Below are 27533 nucleotides of genomic sequence, written 5' to 3'. Positions count from 1 at the left end.
ACTTTCATCATTCAACACTTTCACCTCACTCATACATAATCACTGTTTTTGCAGAGGTGCCCAGAACACAACAGTTTAGAAGCATATATGTATAAAGATATACAGTGGACCCTCGACCAGCGATATTAATCCGTTTCTGAGAGCTCATCGTTAATCGAAATTATCGTTAGTCGAGTTAATTTTCCTCATAAGAAATAATGGAAATCAAATTAATCCATGCAAGACACCCAAAAGTATTGAAAAAAAAATTTTTACCACGTGAAATATTAATTTTAATACACACAAACTGAAGAAGACAAGCACAGTTACATGACACTTACCTTTATTGAAGATTTGGTGATGATTGATGGGATGGGAGGAGGGGAGAGTGTTGATGGTGTTAATGTTTAGAAGGGGAATCCCCTTCCATTAGGACTTGAGGTGGCAAGTCCTTTTTCGGGGTTACTTCCCTTCTTCTTTTAATGCCACTAGGACCAGCTTGAGAGTCACTGGACCTCTGTCGCACAACATATCTGTCCATAGAGGCCTGTACCTCCCGTTCCTTTATGACATTCCTAAAGTGTTTCACAACTGGCAGCCTCACCATGCCTTATCACACTATGTATGCCACTACGCTTCTTAAATCTCTCAAACCAACCTTTGCTGGCCTTAAATTCACTCACATCACCACTAGTTGCTGGCACTTTTCTGATTAAATCCTCATGCAACTTCCTAGCCTTTTCACATATGATCGCTTGAGAGATGCTATCTCCTGCTATCTGTTTTTCGTTTATCCACACCAATAACAGTCTCTCAACATCTTCTATCACTTGCGATCTCAGTTTCGAAAACATAGTTGCACCTTTGGCAAGAACAGCTTCCTTGATTGCCGTTTTCTTGGCCACAATAGTAGCGATGGTTGATTGGGGTTTTGTGTACAACCTGGCCAGCTCGGAGACACGCACTACACTTTCATACTTAGCAATGATCTCTTTCTTCATATCCACAATAATTCTCACCCTTTTTGCTGTAGGGTTGGCGCTAGAAGCTTTCTTGGGGCCCATGGTGACTTATTTTGCAGGTGCAATCACTAAAAAGGCTATGATAATATGAAATGTTCCGATTGTATGCTTGGAAGCAACCGCGGTGGCTGGCTGGCTTGTAAACACTGGCCAGAAGTGGACGTGTCTCAGATGGAACGAATAGTGTTGGTCAAGTTTTTTACCACTAGCCGAGGCAAATTTTTTGCCTTAAAATGTATCGCTTGTCGGATTTAACGTTAGTCGATGCCATCGTTGGTCGAGGGTCCACTGTACAACAACATCCCAACCCCTCCTTTAAAGTGCAGGCATTGTGCGTCCCATTTCCAGTACTCAAGTCCGGCTATATAAAAATAACTGGTTTCCCTGAATCCCTTCACTAAATATTACCCTGCTCACACTTCAACAGCTCGTCAGGTCCCAAATACCGTTCCTCTCCATTCACTCCTATCTAACACACTTATGCATGCTTGGTGGAAGTCCAAACCCCTCACCCACAAAATCTCCTTTACCCCCTCCTTCCTTCCCCTACAGATTTATACGCTCTCCATGTCATTTTACTTTGATCCATTCTATATAAATGACCAAACCACTTCAACAATCCCTCTTCTGCCCTCTGACTAATACTTTTAATAACTCCACACGTTCTCCTAATTTCCACACTCTGAATTCTCTGCATAATACTTACACCACACATTGCCCTTAGACAGGACATCTCCACCGCTTCCAACCGCCTCCTCGCTGCAGCATTCACAACCCAAGCTTCACACCCATATAAGAGTGTTGGTACCACTATACTTTCATACATTCCCTTCTTTGCCTCCATAGATAATGTTTTTTGCCTCCACATATACCTCAATGTGCCACTCGCCTTTTTTCCTTCATCAATTCTATGGTTAACCTCATCCCTCATAAATCCATCCGCTGATACTTCAACTCCCAAATATCTGAAAACATTCTCTTCTTCCATGTTCCTCCTTTCCAATTTGATATCCTTCATCACCTTACTCTTTTCTTATGTTCACTTTCAACTTTCTACCTTTACACACACTCCCAAACTCGTCCACTAACCTTTGCAACTTTTCTTTAGAATCTCCCATAAGCACAGTATCATCAGCAAAAAGTAACTGTGTCAATTCCCATTTTGTATTTGATTCCCCATAATTTAATCCCACCCCTCTCCCGAACACCCTAGCATTTACTTCTTTTACAACCCCATCTATAAATATATTAAACAACCATGGTGACATTACACATCCCTGTCTAAGACCTACTTTTACCAGGAAGTAGTCTCCCTGTCTTCTACACTATCCTCATAAAAACTCTTTACAGCATTTAGTAACTTACTACCTATTCCATATACGGTGGACCCCCAACTTACAATGGCCTCAACCTACGATAAAACCGACTTACGATGCTTGTCAGCGTAAAAATTTGACCCCAACCTACATTGAAAAACTTGACTTACATCATTCGTCCCAAATGAGGCCGTCTGGTCCGTCTGGCCTGAGCGCCTCAGCTGAGCTAGTGTGACATTGTTTACAAGCCAGGGTGGACGGTTGCACACATACATTCGATAAATTTTGTATTATTCTAGTGTTTTTAGTGCTTATAATTGCTAAATAAGCCACCATGGGGCCCAAAGAAAGCTTCTAGTGCCAACCTCCTGGTAAAAAGGTTGAGAAATATTATCGAAATACTATCGTACCACGGTCAGCTGCTGCTGCTGCTGCTATACCACGGTCAGCTGCTGCTGCTGCTGTACCACCGTCAGCTGCTGCTGCACCACGGTCAGCTGCTGCTGCTGTACCATGGTCAGCTGCTGCTGTACCACCTCAGCTGCTGCTGTAGCACCGTCGCTGCTGCTGCTGCTGTACCACGGTCAGCTGCTGCTGTACCACTGTCAGCTGCTGCTGCACCACAGTCAGCTGCTGCTGTACCGCTGTTAGCTGCTGCTGTAGCACCGTCACCTGCTGCTGTTGCTGTACCACGGTCAGCTGCTGCTGTTGCTGTACCATGGTCAGCTGCTGCTGCTGCTGTACCACCGTCAGCTGCTGCTGCACCACGGTCAGCTGCTGCTGTATCACTGTCAGCTGCTGCTGTAGCACCGTCACCTGCTGCTGCTGTTGTACCACGGTCAGCTGCTGCTGCTGCTGTACTACCGTCAGCTGCTGCTGCACCACGGTCAGCTGCTGCTGTAGCACCATCAGCTGCTGCTGTAGCACTGTCACCTGCTGCTGCTGCTGTACCACGGTCAGCTGCTGCTGCTGTACCACGGTCAGCTGCTGCTGCTGTACCACGGTCAGCTGCTGCTGCTGTACCACGGTCAGCTGCTGCTGCTGATGCTGCTGCTGCTGATGCTGCTGCTGCTGCTGCTGCTGATGCTGCTGCTGCTGCTGCTGCTGTACCATGGTCAGCTGCTCCTGCTGCTGCACCACGGTCAGCTGTACTACTCAAAGATGTGGAGAGACTGTTGTTGGTGTGGCTTATCGAGAATACCGAGAAACAATTAACCCCCAGAGGGTTAGCCACCCAGGATACCCCAAGAAAGTCAGTGTGTCATCGAGGACTCTAACTTATTTCCATTGGGGTCCTTAATCTTGTCCCCCAGGATGCAACTCACACCAGTCGACTATCACCCAGGTGAACAGGAAAAAATGCTTGGAACTAGTGCTCATATTGGTGAATTTAATGCCAGCAATGGTTGGTTTGAGAGATTTAAGAACCGTAGTGGCATACACTGTAATAAGGCCTGTTCTGGAAGAAAATGCCAAACAGGACCTACATTACTCAGGAGGAAAAGGCACTCCCAGGACACAGTGTCTCATCACTCATCACCACATCTTCAGTAAAGGTAAGTGTCATTTATTCTTCATTTAGTACACTAGTACATCACACACTAGTACGTGCACAGTATATATTGTGCATGTATCCTTCTTTTCGTGTATAGGAAAATGTATATTTCATGTGGTAAAAAAAAAAATTTCATACTTTTGGGTGTCTTGAACAGATTAATTTGATTTCCATTATTTCTTTTGGGGATAATTAATTTGACTTACAATAATTTCTTCTTACGATGTGCTCTCTGGAACGGATTAATATCGTAAGTCGGGGTCCACTGTACTTGCAACATCTGCCACATCGTTCCCCTATCCACTCCATCATATGCCTTTTCTGAATCCATAAATGCAATGAAAACTTCCCTACATTTATATATATATAGTTCACATATATGCTTTAATGTAAACACTTGATCTACACATCCCCTACCCACTCTAAAATCTCTTTGCTCATCCGCAATTCTACATTCTGTCTTACCTCTAATTCTTTCAATAATAACCCTACCATACACTTTTCCTGGTATACTCAGTAAACTTATTCCTCTATAATTTTTACAATCTCTCTTGTCCCCCTTCCCTTTATACATGCTCTCTGCCAATCCCTAGGTATCTTTGCCTCTTTCATACATTTGTTAAACAAAAATACCAACCACTCCAGCACTATATCCCCCCATGCTTTTAACATTTCTGCCATGATCCCGTCAGTTCCAGCTGCTTTACCCTTTCATTCTACCTAATGCCTCACGCACCTCCCACACACACACATCTTGCTCTTCTTCACTCCTAAAAGATGGTATACCTCCTTGGCTAGTGCATGAAATTACCACCTCCCTTTCTTCGTCGATATTTAAAAGTTCCTCAAAATATTCCCACCATCTACCCAATACCTCCATTTCCCCATCTACTAACTCCCCTACTCTGTTTTTAACTGACAAATCCATTCATTCCCTAGGCTTTCTTAACTTGTTTATCTCACTCCAAATTTTTTTTCTTATTTTCATCAAAATTTCTTTACAGTGCCTCTCCCACTCTGTCATCTGCTCTCCTTTTATACTCTCTCACCACTCTCTTCACCTTTCTTTTACTCTCCATATACTCTGCTCTTCTTATAACGCTTCTGCTTTGTAAAAACCTCTCATAAGCTACCTTTTTCTCTTTTATCACACCCTTTACTTCATCATTCCACCAATCACTCCTCTTTCCTCCTGCATCCACCCTCCTATAGCCACAAACTTCTGCCTCACATTCTGATACTGCATTTTTAAAACTATTCCAACCCTCTTCAACCCCCCACTACTCATACTTGCACTAGCCCACCTTTCTGCCAATAGTTGCTTATATCTCACCCGAACTTCTTCCTCCCTTAGTTTATACACTTTCACCTCTCTCTTACTTGTTGTTGCCATTTTCCTTTTGTCCCATCTGCCTCTTGCTCTAACTGTAGCTGCAACTAAATAATGATTCGATATATCAGTTGCCCCTCTGTGAACATATACATCCTGAAGCCTACCCATCAACCTTTTATCCACCAGTATATAATCTAACAAACTACTTTCATTACATGCTATATCATACCTGGTATATTTATCCTCTTTTTCATAAAATATGTATTACTTATTACTAAACCTCTTTCTTCACATAGCTCAATTAAAGGCTCCCCATTTTCATTTACCCCTGGCACCCCAAATTTACCTACTACTCCCTCCACAACATTTTTATCCACTTTAGCATTGTAATCCCCAACCACAAATACTCTCACACTTGGTTCAAAACTCTCCACACACTCACTCAGCATTTCCCAAAATCTCTCTCCTCTATGCTTCTCTCTTCTCCAGGTGCATATACACTTACTATAACCCACTTTTAACATCCAACCTTTAATTTACTCCACATAATCCTTGAATTAATAAATTTATTAATTCCTGCCATAGCTTATCCTTCAACATTATTGCTACTCCTTCTTTAGCTCTATGTTTGAAACCCCTGACCTTATCCCATTTACTTCTCTCCACTGAAACTCTCCCACCCCCTTCAGTTTTATTTAACTTAAAGAAAGGACATCCAGCTTCTTCTAATTCATGACATCCACAATCATCTCTTACTTATTCGCACAACATCCACACATATTCACACATCCCACTTTGACAATTTTCTTCTTCTTACTTCTAGTAATCTGTACAGGAAAAGGGGTTACTAGCCCATTGTTCCTGGCATTTTAGTTGATTTTTACAACACGCATGGCTTATAGAGGAAAGATTCTTATTCCACTTCCCCATGGATATAAAAGGAAAAGTAATAAGAACAAGAACTTTTAAGATAAAATAAAAAAAAACTCAGATGAGTGTGTATAAATAAACCTGTACATATATGTGTAGTGTGACATAAGTGTAAGTAGAAGTAGCAAGACATACCTATAATCTTGCATATTTATGAGACAGACAAAAGACACCATCAATCCTACCATCATGTTAAACAATTACAGGCTCTCGTTTTACACTCACTTGGCAGGTTGGTAGTACCTCCCTGGGTGGTTACTGTCTGCCAGCCTACTACCTATAGATTAATTGTAAGTCTTCTTTCAACACACCGGCCGTATCCCACCGAGGCAGGGTGGCCCAAAAGGAAAAATGAAAGTTTCTCCTTTTACATTTAGTAATACATGTATATACAGGAGAAGGGGTTACTAGCCCCTTGCTCCCGGCATTTTAGTTGCCTCTTACAACACGCATGGCTTACGGAGGAAGAATTCTGTTCCACTTCCCCATGGAGATAAGAGGAATTAAACAAGAACAAGAACTAGAAAGAAAATAGAAGAAAACCCAGAGGGGTGTGTATATATATGCTTGTACATGTATGTGTAGTGTGACCTAAGTGTAAGTAGAAGTAGCAAGACGTACCTGTAATCTTGCATATTTATGAGACAGACAAAAGACACCAGCAATCCTACCATCATGTATAACAATTACAGGCTCTTGTTTTACACTCACTTGGCAGGATGGTAGTACCTCCCTGGGTGGTTACTGTCTACCAGCCTACTACCTATAGATTAATTGTATGTACTTACATTAATTCATATGGGAATTATTATTTCGGTTTTCGTCCTTTTCGGATTTAGGCCGGCCTTCTGGAATGGATTACAGCCGATAGCCAGGGGTCCTCCACTGTATTACTGTTTTTCCATTTTTAATTCTTTCTCTCTTTTTTTTTCTTTTACACACTGGCTGTCTCCCACTGAGGTAGGGTGACCCGAAAAAGAATAAACATTTTCACCATCATTCACTTTATCACTATCTTGCCAGAGAAATGCTGATTCTACAGTTCAGATACCCCTCCAAACAGCAGATATCAAAAAACCCTCCTCCAGGATGTAGTAATTGTACTTCCAACCTCCAGGACTCAAGTCCAGCTACCCAGTTTCCCTGAATCCCTTCATAAATGTTACAGTGTTCACACTCCAACAGAACATCATCATAAAAACCACTCCTATCTAACATACACACATACATGCTTGTATGATGTTCAAGCCATGATTACCCTAATTTACATTTGCAGATCACCTGTGGCTTCTGAGACTTTAAGTCTGGATGAAGTGTCACTGCAGGAAGGAATAGGCTCTATTCCCTCTCTGTGTCCATCTCCACACTCACCTTCCATGAGTGGTGATGAGGAGTCAGTGAGTGAGCCAGACACTCCCACTCCTCTTGCTGCTGCTTATGCTGCTTCATCAGGATCTGCCACAACCAACATTAATATTCCAAAATGTGGTTCAATTGGTGTTTCTGTGATCAAATCTGCTGGGGAATATTCTACTTCACTTCCCGACTTCCGCTTAGATAAAGATAGATTTATCACCAGTATTGACATTGGTGAAAATAACAAAGATTCTTTAAAAACTTCTTTTAGAGGTGCAGAAAATCAGGATTCAAAACATAAGTTAGATTTTGATCATAACATGTCAGATGTTTGTTGTGAGAGTGTACTTTGGCTAGCAGGAAGGTTAGGTCCAGTTCTCACTTCCCGCTATGTAACAAGGAATCTTTTAAGAATGCTCACACTGTGTTATCTGCCAGACTCAGGTGCTCTAGCCCCAATACCCATGGATCCATTAGATGAGCTCTCTGTAACAAGAAAGCGCATTCTTGGTGATCATTATGCAAAAAAAGTACTCCATTGTCTTTCAGAAATTGCTTGTAAGTATGCATTGCTATGATTTATTACGTATTTTTAGAGTTTCCTTAGGTTGAGTTGTGCATGTGGGATATCAGAGGGATTTATTTCTTGTATGATGTCTTTTGAGTTTCGCTTAGCTCCTCATTATGTCCTTAATCTGGGCTAGCATTACTATTCAAGAACTGACATATGTGAAGAGCACTGTAATACTGGTCACATGATAACAGTCCAGGATGGATTGAATTATCTTCTAGTTTCCTCAACAAATTGTATACTTTTGAAGTGTAATTGTAGCCCCCATTTGTGAGAGTCAGATTCCTAAAGGTCTTGTGACCCTTGAATTAGAGGGTTAGGGCTTGATCTGAGAAAGGGGAGGGTAGCTCATATTCCTTGTACCAAGAGCCCTTTAACAGTATCTAAATACTGTATAATTCTCACAGCCTAAAAAAACCTTTGTTCAGATGATGATATCAGTCTGGTGTGTAGATGAATAATTACTTGATACTAATTTTAATTTTCTTTTTCTTATTCATACCAAATTCTCTCAAAAATCCCCATAGTACCTTCTGTTGCTTTTTATCAAGCAGTTGAAGTTTAAATTTATTGCTTCCGAAACTGGTTTACTCATGATCATTTTAACCCTTTGAGGGTCGACAGGCCCTCTCCGAAACTCGTTCTCAGGGTCGGCCAAATTTAAAAAAAAAAAAAAATAATTTTCTCTTATGAAAAGATAGAGAATCTTTTCCCGATCATAAGGACACCAAAAGTTTGAAATTTGATGGAAAACTTACGGAATTATGCTCTCACGAAGTTAGCCGTCTCGGGGATATTTACGCATCGGCGATTTTGTCCATTTTGAGCCCCATTTTCGGCCAATTCCACTGTACTAGTCGACAAAAAACATGAATATTTTGCTAGAACTCCATTTTTTCTATCGAATGGGTGCAAGAAACCATCCATTTATGAAATTCAACTATCCAGTACAGTGGTCAGAATTTAGCAATTTTGCCAATTTCATACAAATTTCAAAAGATGCCAATTTCTGAATAGGGTCCAGAATAAACAAGAAAGACATTCCTGGCACTAAAATGACATTTCCTCTGGTCATTAGTCATGTCTCAAGGCCCCTCTTATATTCTTTTGCTTTCCACTTTGAATTTTTATTCTCACAAAAAATATAAGATTTACTGTTATGCAGACTACTGCATTAGTGTAAAAAATGGTATAAATATTATTGGCGCACTCGTGAAAGAATATTAGACTCACCAGTTGACGTGTATTGGACCATTGGCACGATTTGTTTACTTTTGAAATTTGGTAAAAATCGAACATTTCTGCTACTTTGAGCTCAATTTCAAGGTATCTTTCATTGTAAAACCAGTCAAAATCATCTCAATTTCTGTAATATGTCTTCCATTCTATAAAATGAGACCAAGAAAACTAGAATACAACAATAAATACCATACAAAAATACAGTGCAAAGTCGCTGTTTTATTCCAAAAAAACGGTCAAAGTTTTTTTTTTCTCATTATGCACTGTGTGCTGCAGGATTTTTTTTAGACTGTGCACACTGACCACATAGACCCATTCTTTCATATGAAGGCCTACCAGCTTTCTCCCACTAGATTTGAGGGTGCTAGAATTTAGGCTTACTAGTACGTCAAAAACCCTGGGTCGTAAGCTGTACTAGTACGTCCGAAACCCTCAAAGGGTTAAGGTTCCTCTCCTAAGTGCAGGTTATTTGTGAATTGTTCTAGTATTGTTCATAGTATTATGACTTTTTTATTATTTGGACTGCATGTTTGATTTAGTTTAAAATATCTCCTCTGCTCCCTAAAAAATTACAAAGATATTGCTTACAAACACTGTTCATCCAGAGTGTCACATACATGTTGGCCATCACTAATCCAGAATCATTGGGACCTGTAGGGTGCCTGATTAGTGATTTTGCCAAATTACATAGAGTGGTTAGGTTACAGGTTATTTGTGAATTGTTCTAGTATTGTTCATAGTATTATGACTTTTTTATTATTTGGACTGCATGTTTGATTTAGTTTAAAATATCTCCTCTGCTCCCTAAAAAATTACAAAGATATTGCTTACAAACACTGTTCATCCAGAGTGTCACATACATGTTGGCCATCACTAATCCAGAATCATTGGGACCTGTAGGGTGCCTGATTAGTGATTTTGCCAAATTACATAGAGTGGTTAGGTTACAGTACACTTAACCCAACGGTAATATTTATGCATCAACAATTTCACCCACTTTACAGCCTATTTTTGGCTCATTCCTTTGTTCACTAGTAGTCCTTCTATTCTGTCGATTGAATACAAGAAACTGCCTATTCACCTATTTCAACTATCCAATAAAGCGGTCAGAAATTGGTAATTCAGCCAATTTCACACAAATTTCAAAAGATGTCAATTTCAAAATAGGGTCCAGAATAAACAATGCAAACATTCCTAGCACTAAAATAACATTTTCTCTGTTCATTAGTCATGTCTCCAGGCCCCTCTTGTATTATGCTTGCTTTCCATTTGGAATTTTTATTCACACAAAAAATAGAAGATTTACTGTTATGCAGACTACTGCATTATTGTAATAATTGTAGCAATAATGTCAACCCATTTGTGACTGCATATTATACTGGCCAGTTTGACATGTATTGGACAGTGACGTCATGCGTTTATTCTTGAACATCGGCAAAAATCAAGCATTTCCGCTACTTTGAGCTCAAGTTTTAAGGTACTGTACTTTCTGGTGTAGAACCAATCAAAATTATATCTATTTCTGTAATATATCTTCCATTCTATCAAATAAGACCAAAAAAAACAAGAATACAACCATGCGAAAATATACTGCAAAGTCGGGTTTGCACCATAAACACAGTCGCATTTTTTCTCATTATGCACTGTATGCTGCAGGATTTTTTTTTTATATAGTGCACACTTACCACACAGACCTATTCTCTCATATGTAGGCCAAAATTTACTGGTCACAGCATACCTGAGTGAGCTGAGCTCATGGTGACCAACAGTGGCTTCAAAGCCACTTTGTCTTTTATGGACAGTGTATGGTGTATGTGCTCTACACAATGAGAAACATTCTCATGTGTAGGCCAAAATTTACTGGTCGCAGCGTATCTGAGTGAGCTGAGCTCATGGTGACCGATAGTGGCTTCAAAGCCACTTTGTCTTTTATGTACATTGTATGGTATATGTGCTCTACACAATAGAAACATTTCTTTTATTCGTTGGAACCATGGCCAGGGCTAAAAGTGAGCAGGTTATAACAATAAATGGAGAAAAAAAATTGGAATCACTTATGCAGCAAGTAGCGCCACCAAACAGTAGCGGCAGGTTGGCGTGGTGACCCTGGAAATTTGAAATTATACAAGCCGAAATTGGTGCCGGATAACTAATGGAACCGGATTACTGATTGCCAGATTAGTGATGGCCAACCTGTAGTATTTTTAATACAGCACTGTGTATAATTTACTGTAATTCAGTTTTTATTAGTATTCAGTAATAGAAGGTAGAGCTATAAAATGTACACTGTATTGTTTTTACTTTTATTATATTTGTTAGCTTGCATCATGCCATTTTAATGTGTGAATTATTATTGAAACAGGCTTGTATGGTGAACAAGTTATTTTACTTCAATACTTGTGTCACATCTGTGAGTTGGTGGCTTCTTGTCGACGCAAATTGTCAGCAACTATGGAAGGAGGTCTTTTGGGTGCCATGGCTCTCTTACAACATCTTTTGCCGTACCTTACTGACAGTACGTTCATGGAGCACTTGCAGGTTTGTGGTATACATTATCTTTTATTTTTTTTCTGTATTCACATTAGCTTCCTGAAAGTAATGGCTTTATTTACAGTGAGTGTGAGCAGGGTAATATTTAGTGAAGGGATTCAGGGAAACCGGTTATTTTTATATAGCCAGACTTGAGTACTGGAAATAGGAAGTACAATGCCTGCACTTTAAAGGAGGGGTTGGAATATTGGCAGTTTGGAGGGATATGTTGTATATCTTTATATGTATATGCTTCTAAACTGTTGTGTTTTGGGCACCTCTGCAAAAACAGTGATTATATATGAGTGAGGTGAAAGTGTTGAATGATGATGAAAGTATTTTCTTTTTGGGCATTTTCTTTTTTTTTGGGTCACCCTGCCTTGGTGGGAGATGGCCAACTTGTTGAAAAAAAAAATATGTATATATATATATATATATATATATAGATATATATATATATATATATATATATATATATATATATATATATATATATATATATATATATACATATATATACACACACACACACACACACACACACACACACACACACACACACACACACACACACACACACACACACACACACACACACACACACACACACACACACACAGTGGAACCTCAAAAATCGAACTGCTCCCAACACAACCAATTATGTAAGTGTATTTTTGTAAGTGCTTTTATAAGTGTATTTTTGAGGGTCTGAAATGGGCTAATCTAATTTACATTATTCCTGATGGGAATAAATTCATTCGGTAAAGGCACTCGAACAGCCTTCTGGACTGAAGAAAGTTCGATATTTGAGGTTCCACTGTATAATGACCTTCCAGAGGAGATCAATTCCTGTCTCTCTCAGTTTGTGATTGATACAAAACTAATGAGAAGAATAAGAACAGGAGAAGACCTCAACAGACTACATTGTGGGAAAACAAGTGGCTTGCCAAGTTTAATTCAAACAAATGCAAGGTCATAAAAATTGGAGAATGTGAGGTTTGACCTAAAACAGTACAGCAGGGGCAGGGAGAAGCAACAAATATCAGAGAGTGAAAAGGACCTGAAATTCACGTAAATTGGGTAATAACAGAGGCATTTGCCAGGTTATCAAGCCTCAGAATAATATTCAGGTATCTGAATAAATAATCCTTCAGAACCTCGTATATGACATACATTAAGTTGTCATTGAGTGTGCAGCCCCAGCATGGAGCCCACACCTGATCAGATATGGAAACGTCCAGAGATTTGGTGCTAGGCAAGTACCAGAACTGAGAAAGATGAACATAGGAAGTTGAAGGATGAACACCCACCCACACCCACCCCCACAAACCCACCCACACCCACTCCCACAAGCCCACCCACACCCACCCACATGCCTATACCCACACACCCACACACCTACCCACACACCTACCCACACACACCTACCCACACACACCTACCCACACACACCTACCCACACACACCTACCCACACACACCTACCCACACACACCTACCCACACACACCTACCTACCCACACACACCTACCCCCACACACCTACCCCCACACACCTACCCCCACACACCTACCCCCACACACCTACCCACACACACACACCTACCCACACACACCAACCCACACACACCTACCCACACACACCAACCCACACACACAAACCCACACACACCAAACCACACACACCAACCCACACACACCTACCCCCACACACCTACCCCCACACACCTACCCCCACACACCTACCCACACACACCTACCCACACACACCTACCCACACACACCTACCCACACACACCTACCCACACACCCCCACACACCCACATACACCTACACACACCCACACATATCCACACACCCACACATATAAAATACTGTGAGGAATTGACAAGGTGGACAAAGACAGAATGTTCCAGAAATGGGACACAGAAACAAGGGGTCACAAGTGGAAGTTGAAGACTCCTATGAGTCAGAGGGATGTTAGGAAGTATTTCTTCAGTCATAGAGTTGTCAGGAAGTGGAATAGTCTAGAAAGTGACATAGTGGAGGCAGGAACCATACATAGTTTTAAGATGAAGTTTGATAAACCTCATGAAGCAGGGAGAGAGAGGAACTAGTAGCAAACAGTGAAAGGGTGGGGCCAGGAGCTATGACTCGACCCCTGCAACCACAAATAGGTGAGTACACACACACAGAAATATGTGCGCACACATGCCCATGTATGCATGTCTTTGCTCCTGGTAAAAGAATGAATTTCATGTATTATTCACATGTATTTTATTATCATGTATAGAAATGACTGACAAGTAAATTTTTAATTTTTTAGGCAAATATTGCAAGTCATGCTCCTTAAATTTGAACATGTTATTGTAATAACACTCAAAGAAAGTCAACACTTTGTATTCTTTTGTAATCATAATTGAGGTTTTTCACATAAACTTTTATTCATTTGATAGTTCTTACATTTCAGGAAACTCTAATTCGTAATGCAGTTTACCCTGTAATTCGTCTCTTATCATCAACCAAAGTCAATTTTCCGCATGGTGGAGCAGCCCGGGGTGTTCTAGCTTGTAGAGTTATTGACTGCCTCTTTATTATGGCATTGAGAGTGGGACGTGAGATGAGCAAAAGCATTTTGATGCCCACTATTACCAGACTCATGACGGCATTTGATAAATGCCACACCAACTCTTCAAGTCAGCTCAGAGCATCACCAAGGTAAATCTTTTTTACATTTTTTTTTAGCACATCAGCAGTTTCACACAATTTCAGTTGAGCCAAATAAAAACATATTACCATCACTCAATCTCTAGTTGAAGAATAGAAGACTTTAAACTATGTTTCAGTCCACCCTGGACCATTATCACACCACAAGTGAGAAAAAATAGAAAGTAAACTAGAAGATGGGTGAGGTGAAGAAAAATCAAGAATATAGGTCAGAAGAAAGTCAGATAAGTAAAGAAAGTTCCAGAAAACAGATCACTTTAAAAAATATCAGAAAATAGGTCAGGTGAAGAGAAAATACCAGAAGACAGGTCAGGTGAAGAGGCGAGAAGGCCAGTGTTAGGTCAACTCATGTTCGCTCTGAACTTTAAAACATTTGACACTGCATTAAGAAAGACAAGCATCAACAGAAACAAAATTATAACTTAAAATTAATGTTAGGAATATTGTGTATAAGAGGGATAGGAAGTTTTGGCAAATAACCAGTTTATACAGCAAAAACCTTTATTTCCAAAAAAATTTAGTACATTGTCTTACAAGATTATTTTGGGCAAACTAAGAATTTAAGACTAACAGAACATACCAGACATAAAATGCATTATGAATATATATTCAGTAGGGCCCCACTTATATGGCAGGTTAGGTTCCAGGCTACTGCCGGAAAGGGGACATCGCCAGAAAGCTGAACGCCATTTGTTTCCACTTATAAATGTTAGTTAACCCTTTCAGGGTCCGTCCCGTAGATCTACGGCTTTATGTTCAGGGTCCAAACCGTAGATCTACGCCATGAGCTCAGCTCACTCTGATAAACTGTGAGTGGTACATTTGGGCCTAAATATGAGAGAATACATCTATGTGGTATGTGTGCACCACATAAAACAGATCCTACAGCACACTGTGTATAATGAGAGAAAAAAAATGAAATGATTTTTCGATTAAAACAGCAACTTTGCAGTGTTTTTTCGTATGTTTTTTATAGTTGTATTTCCGATTTCTTGGTCTCATTTGATAGAATGGAAGACATATTACAGAAATAGAGATGATTTTGATTGGTTTTAGCACTGGAAATGGCTTGAAACTGAGCTCAAAGTAGCAGAAATGTTAAATTTTTGCCGATATTCAAGAGTAAACAAACGACCTCACACGTCTAATACACATCAGCTGGTGAGTCTAATATACATTCACAAATATGGTGATGATATTTATACAATTATTACAGTATTGCATAACAGTAAATCTTCTATTTTTTGGTGTGAATAAAAATTCATTGTGAATAAAAAATCAAAATGGAATTTATTTGTAAAGCCTCAAAACATAACTAATGAACAGAGGAAATGTTAGTTTAGTGCCAGGAATGCTTACATTGTTCATTCTGGACCCTATTTTGAAATTGGAATATTTTGAACTTTGTGTTAAAATGGCCAAATTAACAATTTCCGATCACTTTATTTTGTAGTTGAAACAGTTGACTTGGCGATTTCTTGTGCTCAATCGATAGAATAGAAGTAATACTAGTGAAATAGCTAAGAATTTGGTTGACTGGAATAATGTAATTGGCCCAAAATGGGAGTCAAAGTCGGCAAAATCGCCGATTCGTAAATATCGCTGACACATCAAAATTCGCGAGAGCATAATTTCGTCAATTTTCCACCAAATTTCGTACTTTTTGTTTTATTACCTTCACAAAAAGATTCTCTACGATTTCATAAGAAAAAATAACAAATTTTTTTTTTGAAAATTCTTGGACACTGGTGCGTGACTCCAGATTTGGGCCTTGGACCCTGAAAGGGTTAATAAGTTTACACTAACATATATTAACCCTTAAACTGTCCAAACGTAGATCTATGATCACGTGCGTAGCGCTCTGACCTTAATTGTCTCCATTTGAAAGCATGTGAAAAAACATAGATCGACATTTGGAGCACTACGCACGTGAACGTAGATCTAAGTTTAGACATTTTAAAGGTTAAGTTAGCAATAGAACAAGGCATTAAAAAACAAAAAAAATACACACACAGTACACTCATTACTTACCTCAAAATGTTTGTAGTCTTAATGTAGGGTGAGAAGTGAGTAGTGTGTATTTTCAGAAGTTAGGTGTGGTAGGTCTGGCAGCCAGCTAGGCCACCCCTCCCTGCCCACACATAATATACTTTGACATTTAAAGAGCCCTAGAGCAATAAAATGCATTTATGGTACACTCATTACTTTTTTTTTTCTAACAAGTCGGCCGTCTCCCACTGAGGCAGGGTGACCCAAAAAGAAAGAAAATCTCCAAAAAGAAAATACTTGCATCATCATTCAACACTTTCACCTCACTCACACATAATCACCGTCTTTGCAGAGGCGCCCAGATACAACAGCACATCTTCTTTCAACAAACCGGCCATATCCCACCAAGGCAGAGTGACCCAAAAAGAAAAACCAAAGTTTCTCTTTTTGAATTTAGTAATTTATACAGGAGAAGGGGTTACTAGGCCCTTGCTCCCGGCATTTTAGTTGCCTTTTACAACACGCATGGCTTACGGAGAAAGAATTCTGTTCCAATTCCCCATGGAGATAAGAGGAAATAAACAAGAACAAGAACTAGTAAGAAAATAGAAGAAACCCCAGAGGGATGTGTATATATATATGCTTGTACATGTATGTGTAGTGTGACCTAAGTGTAAGTAGAAGTAGCAAGATGTACCTGTAATCTTGCACATTTATGAGACAGACAAAAGACACCAGTAATCCTACCATCATGTAAAACAATTACAGGCTTTCGTTTTACACACTTGGCAGGACAGTAGTACCTCCCTGGGTGGTTGCTGTCTACCAACCTACTACCTCTAACAACAGCATATATAAAGATATATAACATACCCCTCCAAACTGCTAATACAGTGGTCCCTCGTTGTTCGTAATTAATCCGTTCCTGCAGCTGTTACTATAAACGAAATTTACGATTTACGCATCAATTTTCCCCATAAATAATGTAGATATAATTAATCCGTTCCTGACACCCAGAAGTATTAAAACAAAAAAAATTTTAACATGAAATATACATGTAGTACATAAACAGTACAATGGGAAATGATGAATGAAACATTAACAGCATAACACTTACCTTTATTGGAGATTCTTCTTAGTGTATGGGAGACTGGAGGAGGAGAGAGAGTGGATTGTTTATAGTTTGGAAGGGGAATCCCCTTCCATGAACACCTCAGGTACCATTTGCTTTTCTGGGGTTGCTTCTCTTCTCTGTTTCTTAATGCCACTAGGACCACCTTGAGAGTCACTAGAGTCCTGTCTCACAAAATAACTGTGGAGAGATCTCTGTTTCTGGCGTCTCTTTAACACTTTCCTAAAATGGCCCAAGACTTTGTCACTGTACATGTTGCCAACTTGGCTTGCAACAACCTTGTTAGGGTGATGTTTCTCCATAAAGCTTTCCATCTTACCCCACATAGTAAAAATCTCTCTAATTTCTGAAGAAGGCACCTTCTTCCATCTCTCTTCCTCCTCCTCTGCAGCAAGATTCTGAGCTGCGATCTGTTGCTCTTCCTGCTGAAGCTCTTGCAGCTCCTCAGTGGTGAGCTCTTCATTGTGGTCTTCCACCAATTCTTCCACATCCTCCAAACTCACATCCAACCCCATGGAACTCCCCAGTGCCACAATTGATTTTACAACAGACATAGGCTCATTAGGGTCAGTCCCAAATCCTTCAAAATCCCTCTTGTCGACATAATCTGGCCACAATTTTCTCCAGGCAGAGTTCAAAGTCCTGGTAGTCACTCCCTCCCAAGCCATACCTATAAGGGTTATGCAGTGGAGGATGCTGAAGTGTTCTCTCCAAAATTCCCTTAGGGTCAAGTGAGTGTCTGTGGTCACAGTCAAGCACCTGTGAAACATTGCTTTTGTGTAGAGTTTTTTAAAGTTTGCAATAACCCGCTGGTCCATGGGTTGGAGGAGAGGAGTGGTATTCGGGGGCAAGAACTTTACTGTGATGAACCCAAACTCCTTGAAAATTAGGTCATCCAAGTTTGGAGGATGAGCAGGTGCATTGTCCATTACTAGCACGCACTTGAGATCCAATTTCTTTTCCAGGAGATACTCCTTCACACTAGGGCCAAACACTTCATTGAACCACTTGACGAAAATTTCCCTCGTGACCCATGCCTTACTATTAGATTTCCAAAACACACAATTTACTCTTCATAACATTGTTTTTCCTGAACACTCTGGGATTTTCAGAATGGTACACTAGTAATGGCTTCTCTTTGAAATCCCCTCTAGCATTAGCGCAGAACATTAGCGTCAGCCTGTCTTTCATAGGCTTATGTCCTGGCATTGCCTTTTCCTCTTGTGTAATGAAGGTCCTCTTTGGCATTTTCTTCCAAAAGAGGCCTGTTTCGTCACAATTGAACACTTGTTCAGGTTTCAGTCCTTCACTGTTTATGTACTCCTGGAATTCATGCACATATTTTTCAGCCGCCTTGTGGTTCGAACTGGCAGCCTCACCATGCCTTACCACACTGTGTATGCCAGTACGGTTCTTAAATCTTTCAAACCAGCCTTTGCTGGCCTTAAATTCACTCACTTCACCACTATTTGCAGGCAATTTCTTTACCAAATCTTCATGCAATTGCCTAGCCTTTTCACAAATAAACGAAGTCATAAGAGTATCTCCTGCTAATTGTTTCTCATTTATCCACACCAATAATAACTTCTCAACCTCTTCCAGTACTGGTGGTCTCACTTTTGTCAGCATAGTTACTCCCTTTGCAACAACAGCATCCTTTATTTCATTTTTCTTGGCTACTATGGAACATAAGGTTGTGTAGGGTTTCATATACATCCTGGACAGTTCGGCCACACTTGTACCACTTTCATATTGTTCAATGATGGTTTTCTTAAATTCAATCGTATTTCTCACCTTCTTTACCACAGGCTTGGCACTAGGAGCTTTCTTTGGAGCCATGGTAGCTTATTTAGTACTTGCAAACACTAAAATAAATGGAATATTATGAAATATTTCACTGGAGCACGCGAGGGGACCTTCGCTCACTGGTAAACAATGCCAGACTGGCTGCCGCCCTGGCTCACACCGTGCGTACGCGTCCCGGACGAACTACGACTCGCGAGTCAACCTATGAAAAGCGAGTCCATGTTTATACGAAAATACCCCTATGATTGGCGAATTTTACGATTGCCGGGAACTACGAAAAGCGGGGGACCACTGTATCTGAAACCCCTCCTTTAAAGAGCAGGCATTGTACTTCCCATTTCCAGTACTCAAGTCCGGGTATATGAAAATAACCAGTTTCCCTGAATCCCTTCATTAAATATTACTCTGCTTACACTCCAACAGCTCGTCAGGTCCCAAAAACCATTCGTCTCCATTCACTCCTATCTAACACGCTCACATAAGCTTACTGAAAGTCCAACCCCTTGCCCATAAAACAACCTTTACCCCTTCCCTCCAACCTTTTCGAGGATGACCCCTCCCCCTTCTTCCATACCCTACAGATTTATACGCTCTCCAAGTCATTCTACTTTGATCCATTCTCTCTAAATGACCAAACCACCTCAACAACCCCTCTTCAGCCCTCTGACTAATACTTTTAGTAACTCCACACCTCCTTATTTCCACACTTCGAATTCTCTGCATAATATTTACACCACACATTGCCCTTAGACAGGACATCTCCACTGCCTCCAACTGCCTCCTCGCTGCAGCATTTGCAACCCAAGTTTCACACCCATATAAGAGTGTTGGTACCACTATACTTTCGCACATTCCCTTTTTTTGCCTCCATGGATAACATTTTTTGTCTCCACAAATACCTCAATGCACCACTCACCTTTTTTCCTTTATCAATTCTATGGTTAACCTCATCCTTCATAAACCCATTCGCTGACAAGTCAACTTCCAAATATCTGAAAACATTCACTTCTTCCATACTCCCTCTCTCCAATGTGATATCCAATTTTTCTTTATCTAAATCATTTGATACCCTCTTCACCTTACTCTTATCTATGTTTACTTTCAACTTTCTACCTTTACACACCCTCCCAAACTCATCCACTAACCTTTGCAACTTTTCTTTAGAATCTCCCCTAAGTGCAGTATCATCAGCAAAAAGTAACTGTGTCAACTCCCTTTTGTATTTGATTCCCCATAATTTAATCCCACCCCTCTCCCCAACACCCTAGCATTTACCTCCTTCACAACACTATCTATAAATATGTTAAACAACCATGGTGACATTACACATCCCTGTCTAAGACCTACTTTTACTGGAAAGTAATCTCCCTCTCTCCTACACACCCTATCCTGAGCCTCACTATCCTCATAAGCACTTTACAGCATTTAGTAACTTACTACCTATTCCATACACTTGCAACATCTGCCACATTGCTCCCCTATCGACTCTATCATATGCCTTTTCTAAATCCATAAATGCAATGAAAACTTCCTTACCTTTATCTAAATACTATTGACATATATGCTTCAATGTTAAAGCCATCCTAGAAAACACCTCAGAGTTGCTATTGTAAACCAAACTCAAGGCCAGAGTTTTTCTTTTCCCATCATTCACCATGTGGGGGCAGGATTTTTTTTACACGGTGTATACTTTCCACACAGACCCATTCTCTCATGCTTAGGCCACACTTACCATTCACAGCTGATCTGAGCTCAAAATTTAGATCTATGTAAGCCCCCCTGGCATCAGTAACATAGATATATTGATAAGACAATGAAAGGGTTAATACATGGTCAGATGCTTTAATCTTCATGTGTTTTGACTTGACCTTCTATTTACCTCTTCTTACCTCTTTTGACCTATTTTTTGGTATTTCTTCACATGGCCTCTCTCATCATTTTTGTTACTGGACCTGCCTTTTAACTTTTTCCTTGCTTTTTTCTCCTGACATATTTTCTGGCCTTTTCTACTGGATTCCTTGTTGTAAACAGACCAAAAGAAATTATGCTTGCTTAACCACTAAAAAATTAAAATTTTTGATAGACATTAAAGAAATACAAGGGTAGGTGTCCATGTACACGATAGGCTAATCCATCATCTAAAGTTTCCCTTCCAAAGTGTAGATTAGTTGTGAAGTCCTTATTGCCATTACAGATGTTTGAATGTTGTGGGTCAGCGAGTTGTTTGAATTATAACATATGTAAACTTCAGGAAAATCTTTTTTGATGAGTTGATAATTACCTGATACATAGAAGAAGGCAATGCAGAATTTTAAACAGAGGTATAGGTGTCTCATACTTTATGCAATAGATGTGTTCCAGTGCCATGTAGCTGCAGTAATCTCAATCATTTCATTTTGCTAACTCCATTTATCATGCAATATTGAATAGTAGAAATCCAGCATTGCATAAAATTGAATTAACAAATAGTGAGTCTGCTTAAAGCAAGGGATTATTTTTTGTAACTGGAGACAAGTTTATACAATGTACTGTATTGTATTTCCAGTCACATTCCATTGTAAAGTTAAAAGGTTTGAATGATTGTTTGGGATAGATGACTGTTGTGGATACGGAATTAAATAGATTGAATAGTGTGAGGAATTCCTGTAGGATAATAAGACATAATATCCAGTAAGTGCTAAGGGCAGAAAATTGAGAAGTGCTAAAGTTAAGGTGCATAAACATGCAAGAGTTACATTTATTAAGCTGTAGTGCAAAGTAATAACAAGAAAGAATGTTTGTGAAGAATGATGATATGTGTTAATGTCATATAATTACTCATTTGTATTACGTAGTTGTAGCTACAATAGCAAAACTATACTTGTAATGCACCATCATCATTGATATTTTCGTAATGTAATTTTTGAATGGTTGTAGCACTTACTATATACTCTTTCAATTTATTCCAATCTTCCGTAACTTTGTAAAGGAAAATTTCCAAATATCCTTTTGGCTCCATTTTTTTTCTTTAATTTTACATCTATGGCTTCTTGTTATTCCCGTTGAAACTACTACAGAAACATCTTTATTCTTTCATATCATTTTGTAACCTTATACATATGTTGTTATATTTCCTCTTTTCCAGTATTCTTATGAACATAAAAAAGTTCAGTACCTTCCTTTGTACAGTGTGTTCATATTGCAACATTTAAATGCTGTTGGAATTTTAAATACTATTTGTGTTATATAGATTAACCTGTAGCTTTTTCTGAATGAAATTCTTTTCAGATCACTTGAGGCAGAAGAAGTGTTAGGTGCGAGTTATGAGCCTTCTTTATCTGATGACCTCCAAGCATCTCCTGGATCTAATATTGACTCTGTCAAAGCTAAGGTGAGAGCATTTAAAGGTGTTCTTTATCTTAACTAAGACATACTTCACTTCAATTGAATTAAAAGACTATGCACTAGTAAATACAAAAAAATCAGTTGTGAACCATAAATTCAATGACTGTTTGACCATTTTTTTATTTGCACTGAGATAGAATGATCCAAAAAGGAAGAATCACATTCATTGTCATTCATTTAATTGCTGTCTTGCCAGAAGTGTACAGACATCACAGTAAACATGGCCTCCCTGAACTGCAACATCATCACCCTTTCTTTGTATATTTATATTAACAATAATGTGTTAAAAACATTGACTATTTTTTACCAATAGTTATTCTACTAAGCACATTACTGCAGTGATATTATTGTGATATCCAAATGGTTAAGTAGTTAATCTTCATTATGATAAAACAATTAGCCAATACAATTTGTTTTTCACATTTATATAAACCTTTGTGAAAAAAGTACTTTCAAATTTAGAATCTTGCTAATATGAAGTTCAGATTCTTATAACCTCAAATTCCCTCTGGGTACATAATTTACTTTAGAAAGATATGAGAGAGAATCTTAGGCATTAGCATACATATAATAAATGTTTCTGCATTAATAAGTTACAACTATAAAATCAAAATGTTCTTGCAATCCTCAGCTCATAAAGTAAAATGATCAGTTTACAACTGCACTGCATGTAAGAGAAATAGCCACCCAAGTGCTTTTGAGTATCAGTATTAATTAAAAGACAACAATGGGAATATTAGCCCCTTGACTGTCGCAACCCCCAATCCTGAAGTGTCTCCTGGTGTCACAAAATTTAAAAAAAAAAAATTATTTTTTCTTATGAAATGATAGAGAATCTTTTCTCGAATGCAATGACACCAAAAGCACGAAATTTGATGGAAAACTGACGGAATTACGCACTCGCGAAGTTAGTGACCTCGGCGTTATTTACAAATCAGCGATTTCGCGCACTTTGAGCCCTATTTTTGGCTAATTCCATTGTTCCAGTCGACCAAACTCAAAGCTATTTCTTTAGAACCCCATTTTTTCTATCGATTGAGTACAAGAAACTGCCCATTTACCAATTTCAACTACCCAATAACGTGGTCAGAAATTTGCAATTTGGCTGATTTCATGAAAATTAAAAAATATGACAATTTCAAAATAAGGTCCAGAATGAACAATGCAGACATTCCTGGCTCTAAAATAACATTTTCTTTGTTCATCAGTCATGTCTCCAAGCCCCTCTGATATTACTCTTGCTTTCTATTTTGAATTTTTATTCAAACAAAAATTAGAAGATTTACTGTTATGCAGACTACTGCAATACTGTAATAATTGTATAAATAACATCAACCCATTCATGACTGCATATTAGAATGGCTAGTTGGGCATTTATTGAACAATAACATCATTTGTTTACTTTTGAACATCAGCAAAAATTAAACATTTCCCCTACTTTGAGGTCCATTTCCAGGTTCTTTTTGTAGCAAAATCAATCAAAATCACCTCTATTTCTGTAATATGTTTGCCATTCTATCAAATGAAACTAAGAAAACGAGAATACAACCATAAATACTATACGAAAATAGACCACAAAGTCGGCATTTTAATTAAAAAAAACAGACGGAGTTTTTTTTTTCTCATTATGCACTGCATGCTCCAGGATTTTTTTTATATGGTGCACACTGACCACACAGACCCATTCTCTCACATGTGGGCTTACCAGCTTTCTCCTGCTTGATTTGAAGCCGCTAGAATTTATGAGTATATATACGTCAAACACGGTACCTCGTAAGACGTATATATACAACCTCGACAGTCAAAGGGTTAACATAAATTTTATTGTCACAATACTCGCATTGTGGGCAGACAAGAAAAATAACATATGAAGAGCACTTGTGCAGCTGTTTGCATAAGGTTTCACTTTAGTGATGAGCAAGCTATGACTCCAGATACAGTAAATTATTACAGTATCATGGTGTGGTAAACAGCAACTATTCAAGAAGGTACTACTGTCCAGTCTTGATTGTGAACCAAAACCTTGTTAAATGTTTTGCATACTGGCAGGATTGTTGATATTTTCTTTCTGTCTCAGGGACATGTAAAATGGCATGTAAAATTTGCACATTTCTACTTACATTCAGTATGTACACTTATTTTCATATCCTGTGTCTTTATTAATAATTTTTATTCCTGTAGCACTTAATTTCCAATTTAGGAGGCCTAGGCTGAGACTCAGCTGTGGGAGCAATCTCTGGAACCATTAACAGATATGGCAGATACACTCCAAGTGATGTTTATTTGAGCACTGGGATAGGGTGTTACCTGTATTTAACCTACCCAGTAGATTACAAAAAGCTCAATTTTTTTTTTTTTCTAGGCTTTAGAGGAACTGAAGCAGGTGCTGACTCCTGAACTAGCCTACCTCTCATATGTTCCACTGTGCAGGTTCTTGGGAGCATCATACATGGAGGCAACACTGCCCAATCATGACCTGTTAAGATCTCTCTGTCTTCAGTATGATGAGAACAACCAAGCCAATCAGGCTGCAGGTGAAATGCATTGTATACATCATGTCCAAAACAAAATCATAGATTCAAGGTTACTTTTGCAGATAAAAATTCTTTTGTCTATGTAGTATTTTCTTAACCCTTTGGCTGTTTTGGTCGTATATATACGTCTTAGGAGCCACGGTTTTTGACGTACATATACTCATAATTTCTAGCGGCTTCAAATCAAGCAGGGGAAAGCTGGTAGGCCCACATGTGAGAGAATGGGTCTGTGTGGTCAGTGTGCACCATATAAAAAAAATCCTGCAGCACGCAGTGCATAATGAGAAAAACAAAAACTCCAACCGTTTTTTTAATTAAAATGCCGACTTTGTGGTCTATTTTCATATAGTATTTATGGTTGTATTCTCGTTTTCTTGGCCTCATTTGATAGAATGGAAAACGTAAAGAAATAGTGGTGATTTTGATTGGTTTTACTATGAAAAGAACCTTGAAATGGAGCTCAAAGGAGGAGAAATTTTTTATTTTTGCTGATGTTCAAAAGTAAACAAATGATGTCATTTTCCAATAAATGTCAAAGTATCCATTCTAATATGCAGTCATAAATGGGTTGACATTATTTATACAATTATTACAGTATTGCAGTAGTCTGCATAACAGTAAATCTTCTATTTTTTGTTTGAATAAAAATTCAAAATAGAAAGCAAGAGTAATATTAGAGGGGCCTGAAAACGTGACTGATGAACAAAGAAAATGTTATTTTAGAGCCAGGAATGTCTGCATTGTTCATTCTGGACCCTATTTTGAAATTGTCATATTTTTTAATTTTCATGAAATTGGCCAAATTGCAAATTTCTGACCACGTTATTGGGTAGTTGAAATCAGTAAATGGGCAGTTTCTTGTACTCAATCGATAGAAAAAATGGGGTTCTAAAGAAATAGCTATGAGTTTGGTCGACTGGAACAATGGAATTAGCCGAAAATAGGGCTCAAAGTGGGCAAGATCGTCGATTCGTAAATATCGCTGAGGTCGCTAACTTCGCGAGAGCGTAATTCTGTCAGTTTTCCATCAAATTTCGTTCTTTTGGTGTCATTACAATCGGGAAAAGATTATCATTTCATAGGAAATTTTTTTTTTTTTTTTTAATTTTGCAACACCAGGAGACACCTCAAGATTTGGGGTTGCAACAGTCAAGGGGTTAACTAGCCAGCTTACATTTTAGTCTGCAATAAAAGCATGTGATTAAGCTCAAGTGTCAAGATAGTCACCAATCATAGATTACTGAGCACAAAAAAACTACAGTAATTCAAAAGGAGATCAGTAAATCATAAACAAGCAGAGATATTGGCAGTTTTTATCTCATAATAACTAGCCAGTTAGTTTTCTAAAATGATATTTTTATAAATGTTTCATGATATTATAAATGTTTCATGTTATTATTATAAATGTTTCATGATACTATTATAAATGTTTCATCATATTTTTATAAATGTTTCATCATATTTTTATAAATGTTTCATCATATTTTTATAAATGTTTCATCATATTTTTATAAATGTTTCATGATACGGTGGAACCCTGGTTTTCGTCTTTAATCCATTCCAGAAGGTCGGCCGAAAACCGATTTGTACAAAAACTGAAGTACATGTAATGTTTCCCATAAGAAATTATATAAATCCAATTAATCTGTTCCAGACACCCAAAAATATTAACAAAAAATACATTTTATAGAGAATAACTGTAGTTTTACATACAGAAAACAATGAGAAATAAATATAAAACACTAATGCAATGGATAAATGAAAATTTTAATCAATTTTACCTTTATTGAAGACTTGTTGGCGAATAGAAGATGGCAAGGAGGGGATAGGGAGGAGAGGTTATCTCTACCACCATCACTACCACCCTCTACCACAATCACTACCACCTTCCACCACCATCACATCTACTACCACCATCACTACCACCATCACTACCACCCTCTACCACCATCACTACCACCCCGTACCACCATCACAACCACTACCACCCTCTACCACCATCACTACCACCCTCTACAAGTAACAAAGGCAGATTGAGTCACGAACATATAAGCAGCTGCGTCCAGCGGGCAGGCGGACCCGTCTGGGACAGACTATTTCCAAGCGGATGTACGAAAACGGGGAAAATTTCAC

General features: G+C 38.8%; 1 protein-coding gene across 3 annotated transcripts in view; it reads left to right on the top strand.

Annotated features, from left to right (window-relative positions):
• Wdr81 (WD repeat domain 81) overlaps positions 1–27533 on the top strand; it is a 203454-nt gene that overhangs the window by 99678 nt on the left and 76243 nt on the right. For all 3 annotated transcript variants that reach the window (XM_070091060.1, XM_070091059.1, XM_070091061.1), the window contains 5 exons: positions 7412–8049; positions 11664–11839; positions 14299–14546; positions 22750–22852; positions 25229–25400. In XM_070091060.1, coding sequence (XP_069947161.1) covers positions 7412–8049; positions 11664–11839; positions 14299–14546; positions 22750–22852; positions 25229–25400 — 1337 coding nt within the window. The remainder of the gene's footprint in view (positions 1–7411; positions 8050–11663; positions 11840–14298; positions 14547–22749; positions 22853–25228; positions 25401–27533) is intronic.

The sequence above is a fragment of the Cherax quadricarinatus genome, chromosome 34 (genome assembly GCF_038502225.1).
Source record: "Cherax quadricarinatus isolate ZL_2023a chromosome 34, ASM3850222v1, whole genome shotgun sequence".
In the NCBI taxonomy this organism is placed as follows: Eukaryota; Metazoa; Arthropoda; class Malacostraca; order Decapoda; family Parastacidae; genus Cherax; species Cherax quadricarinatus.
The sequence above is the reverse complement of the archived record's forward strand: the minus strand, read 5'-3'. Positions and strand labels throughout refer to the sequence as shown.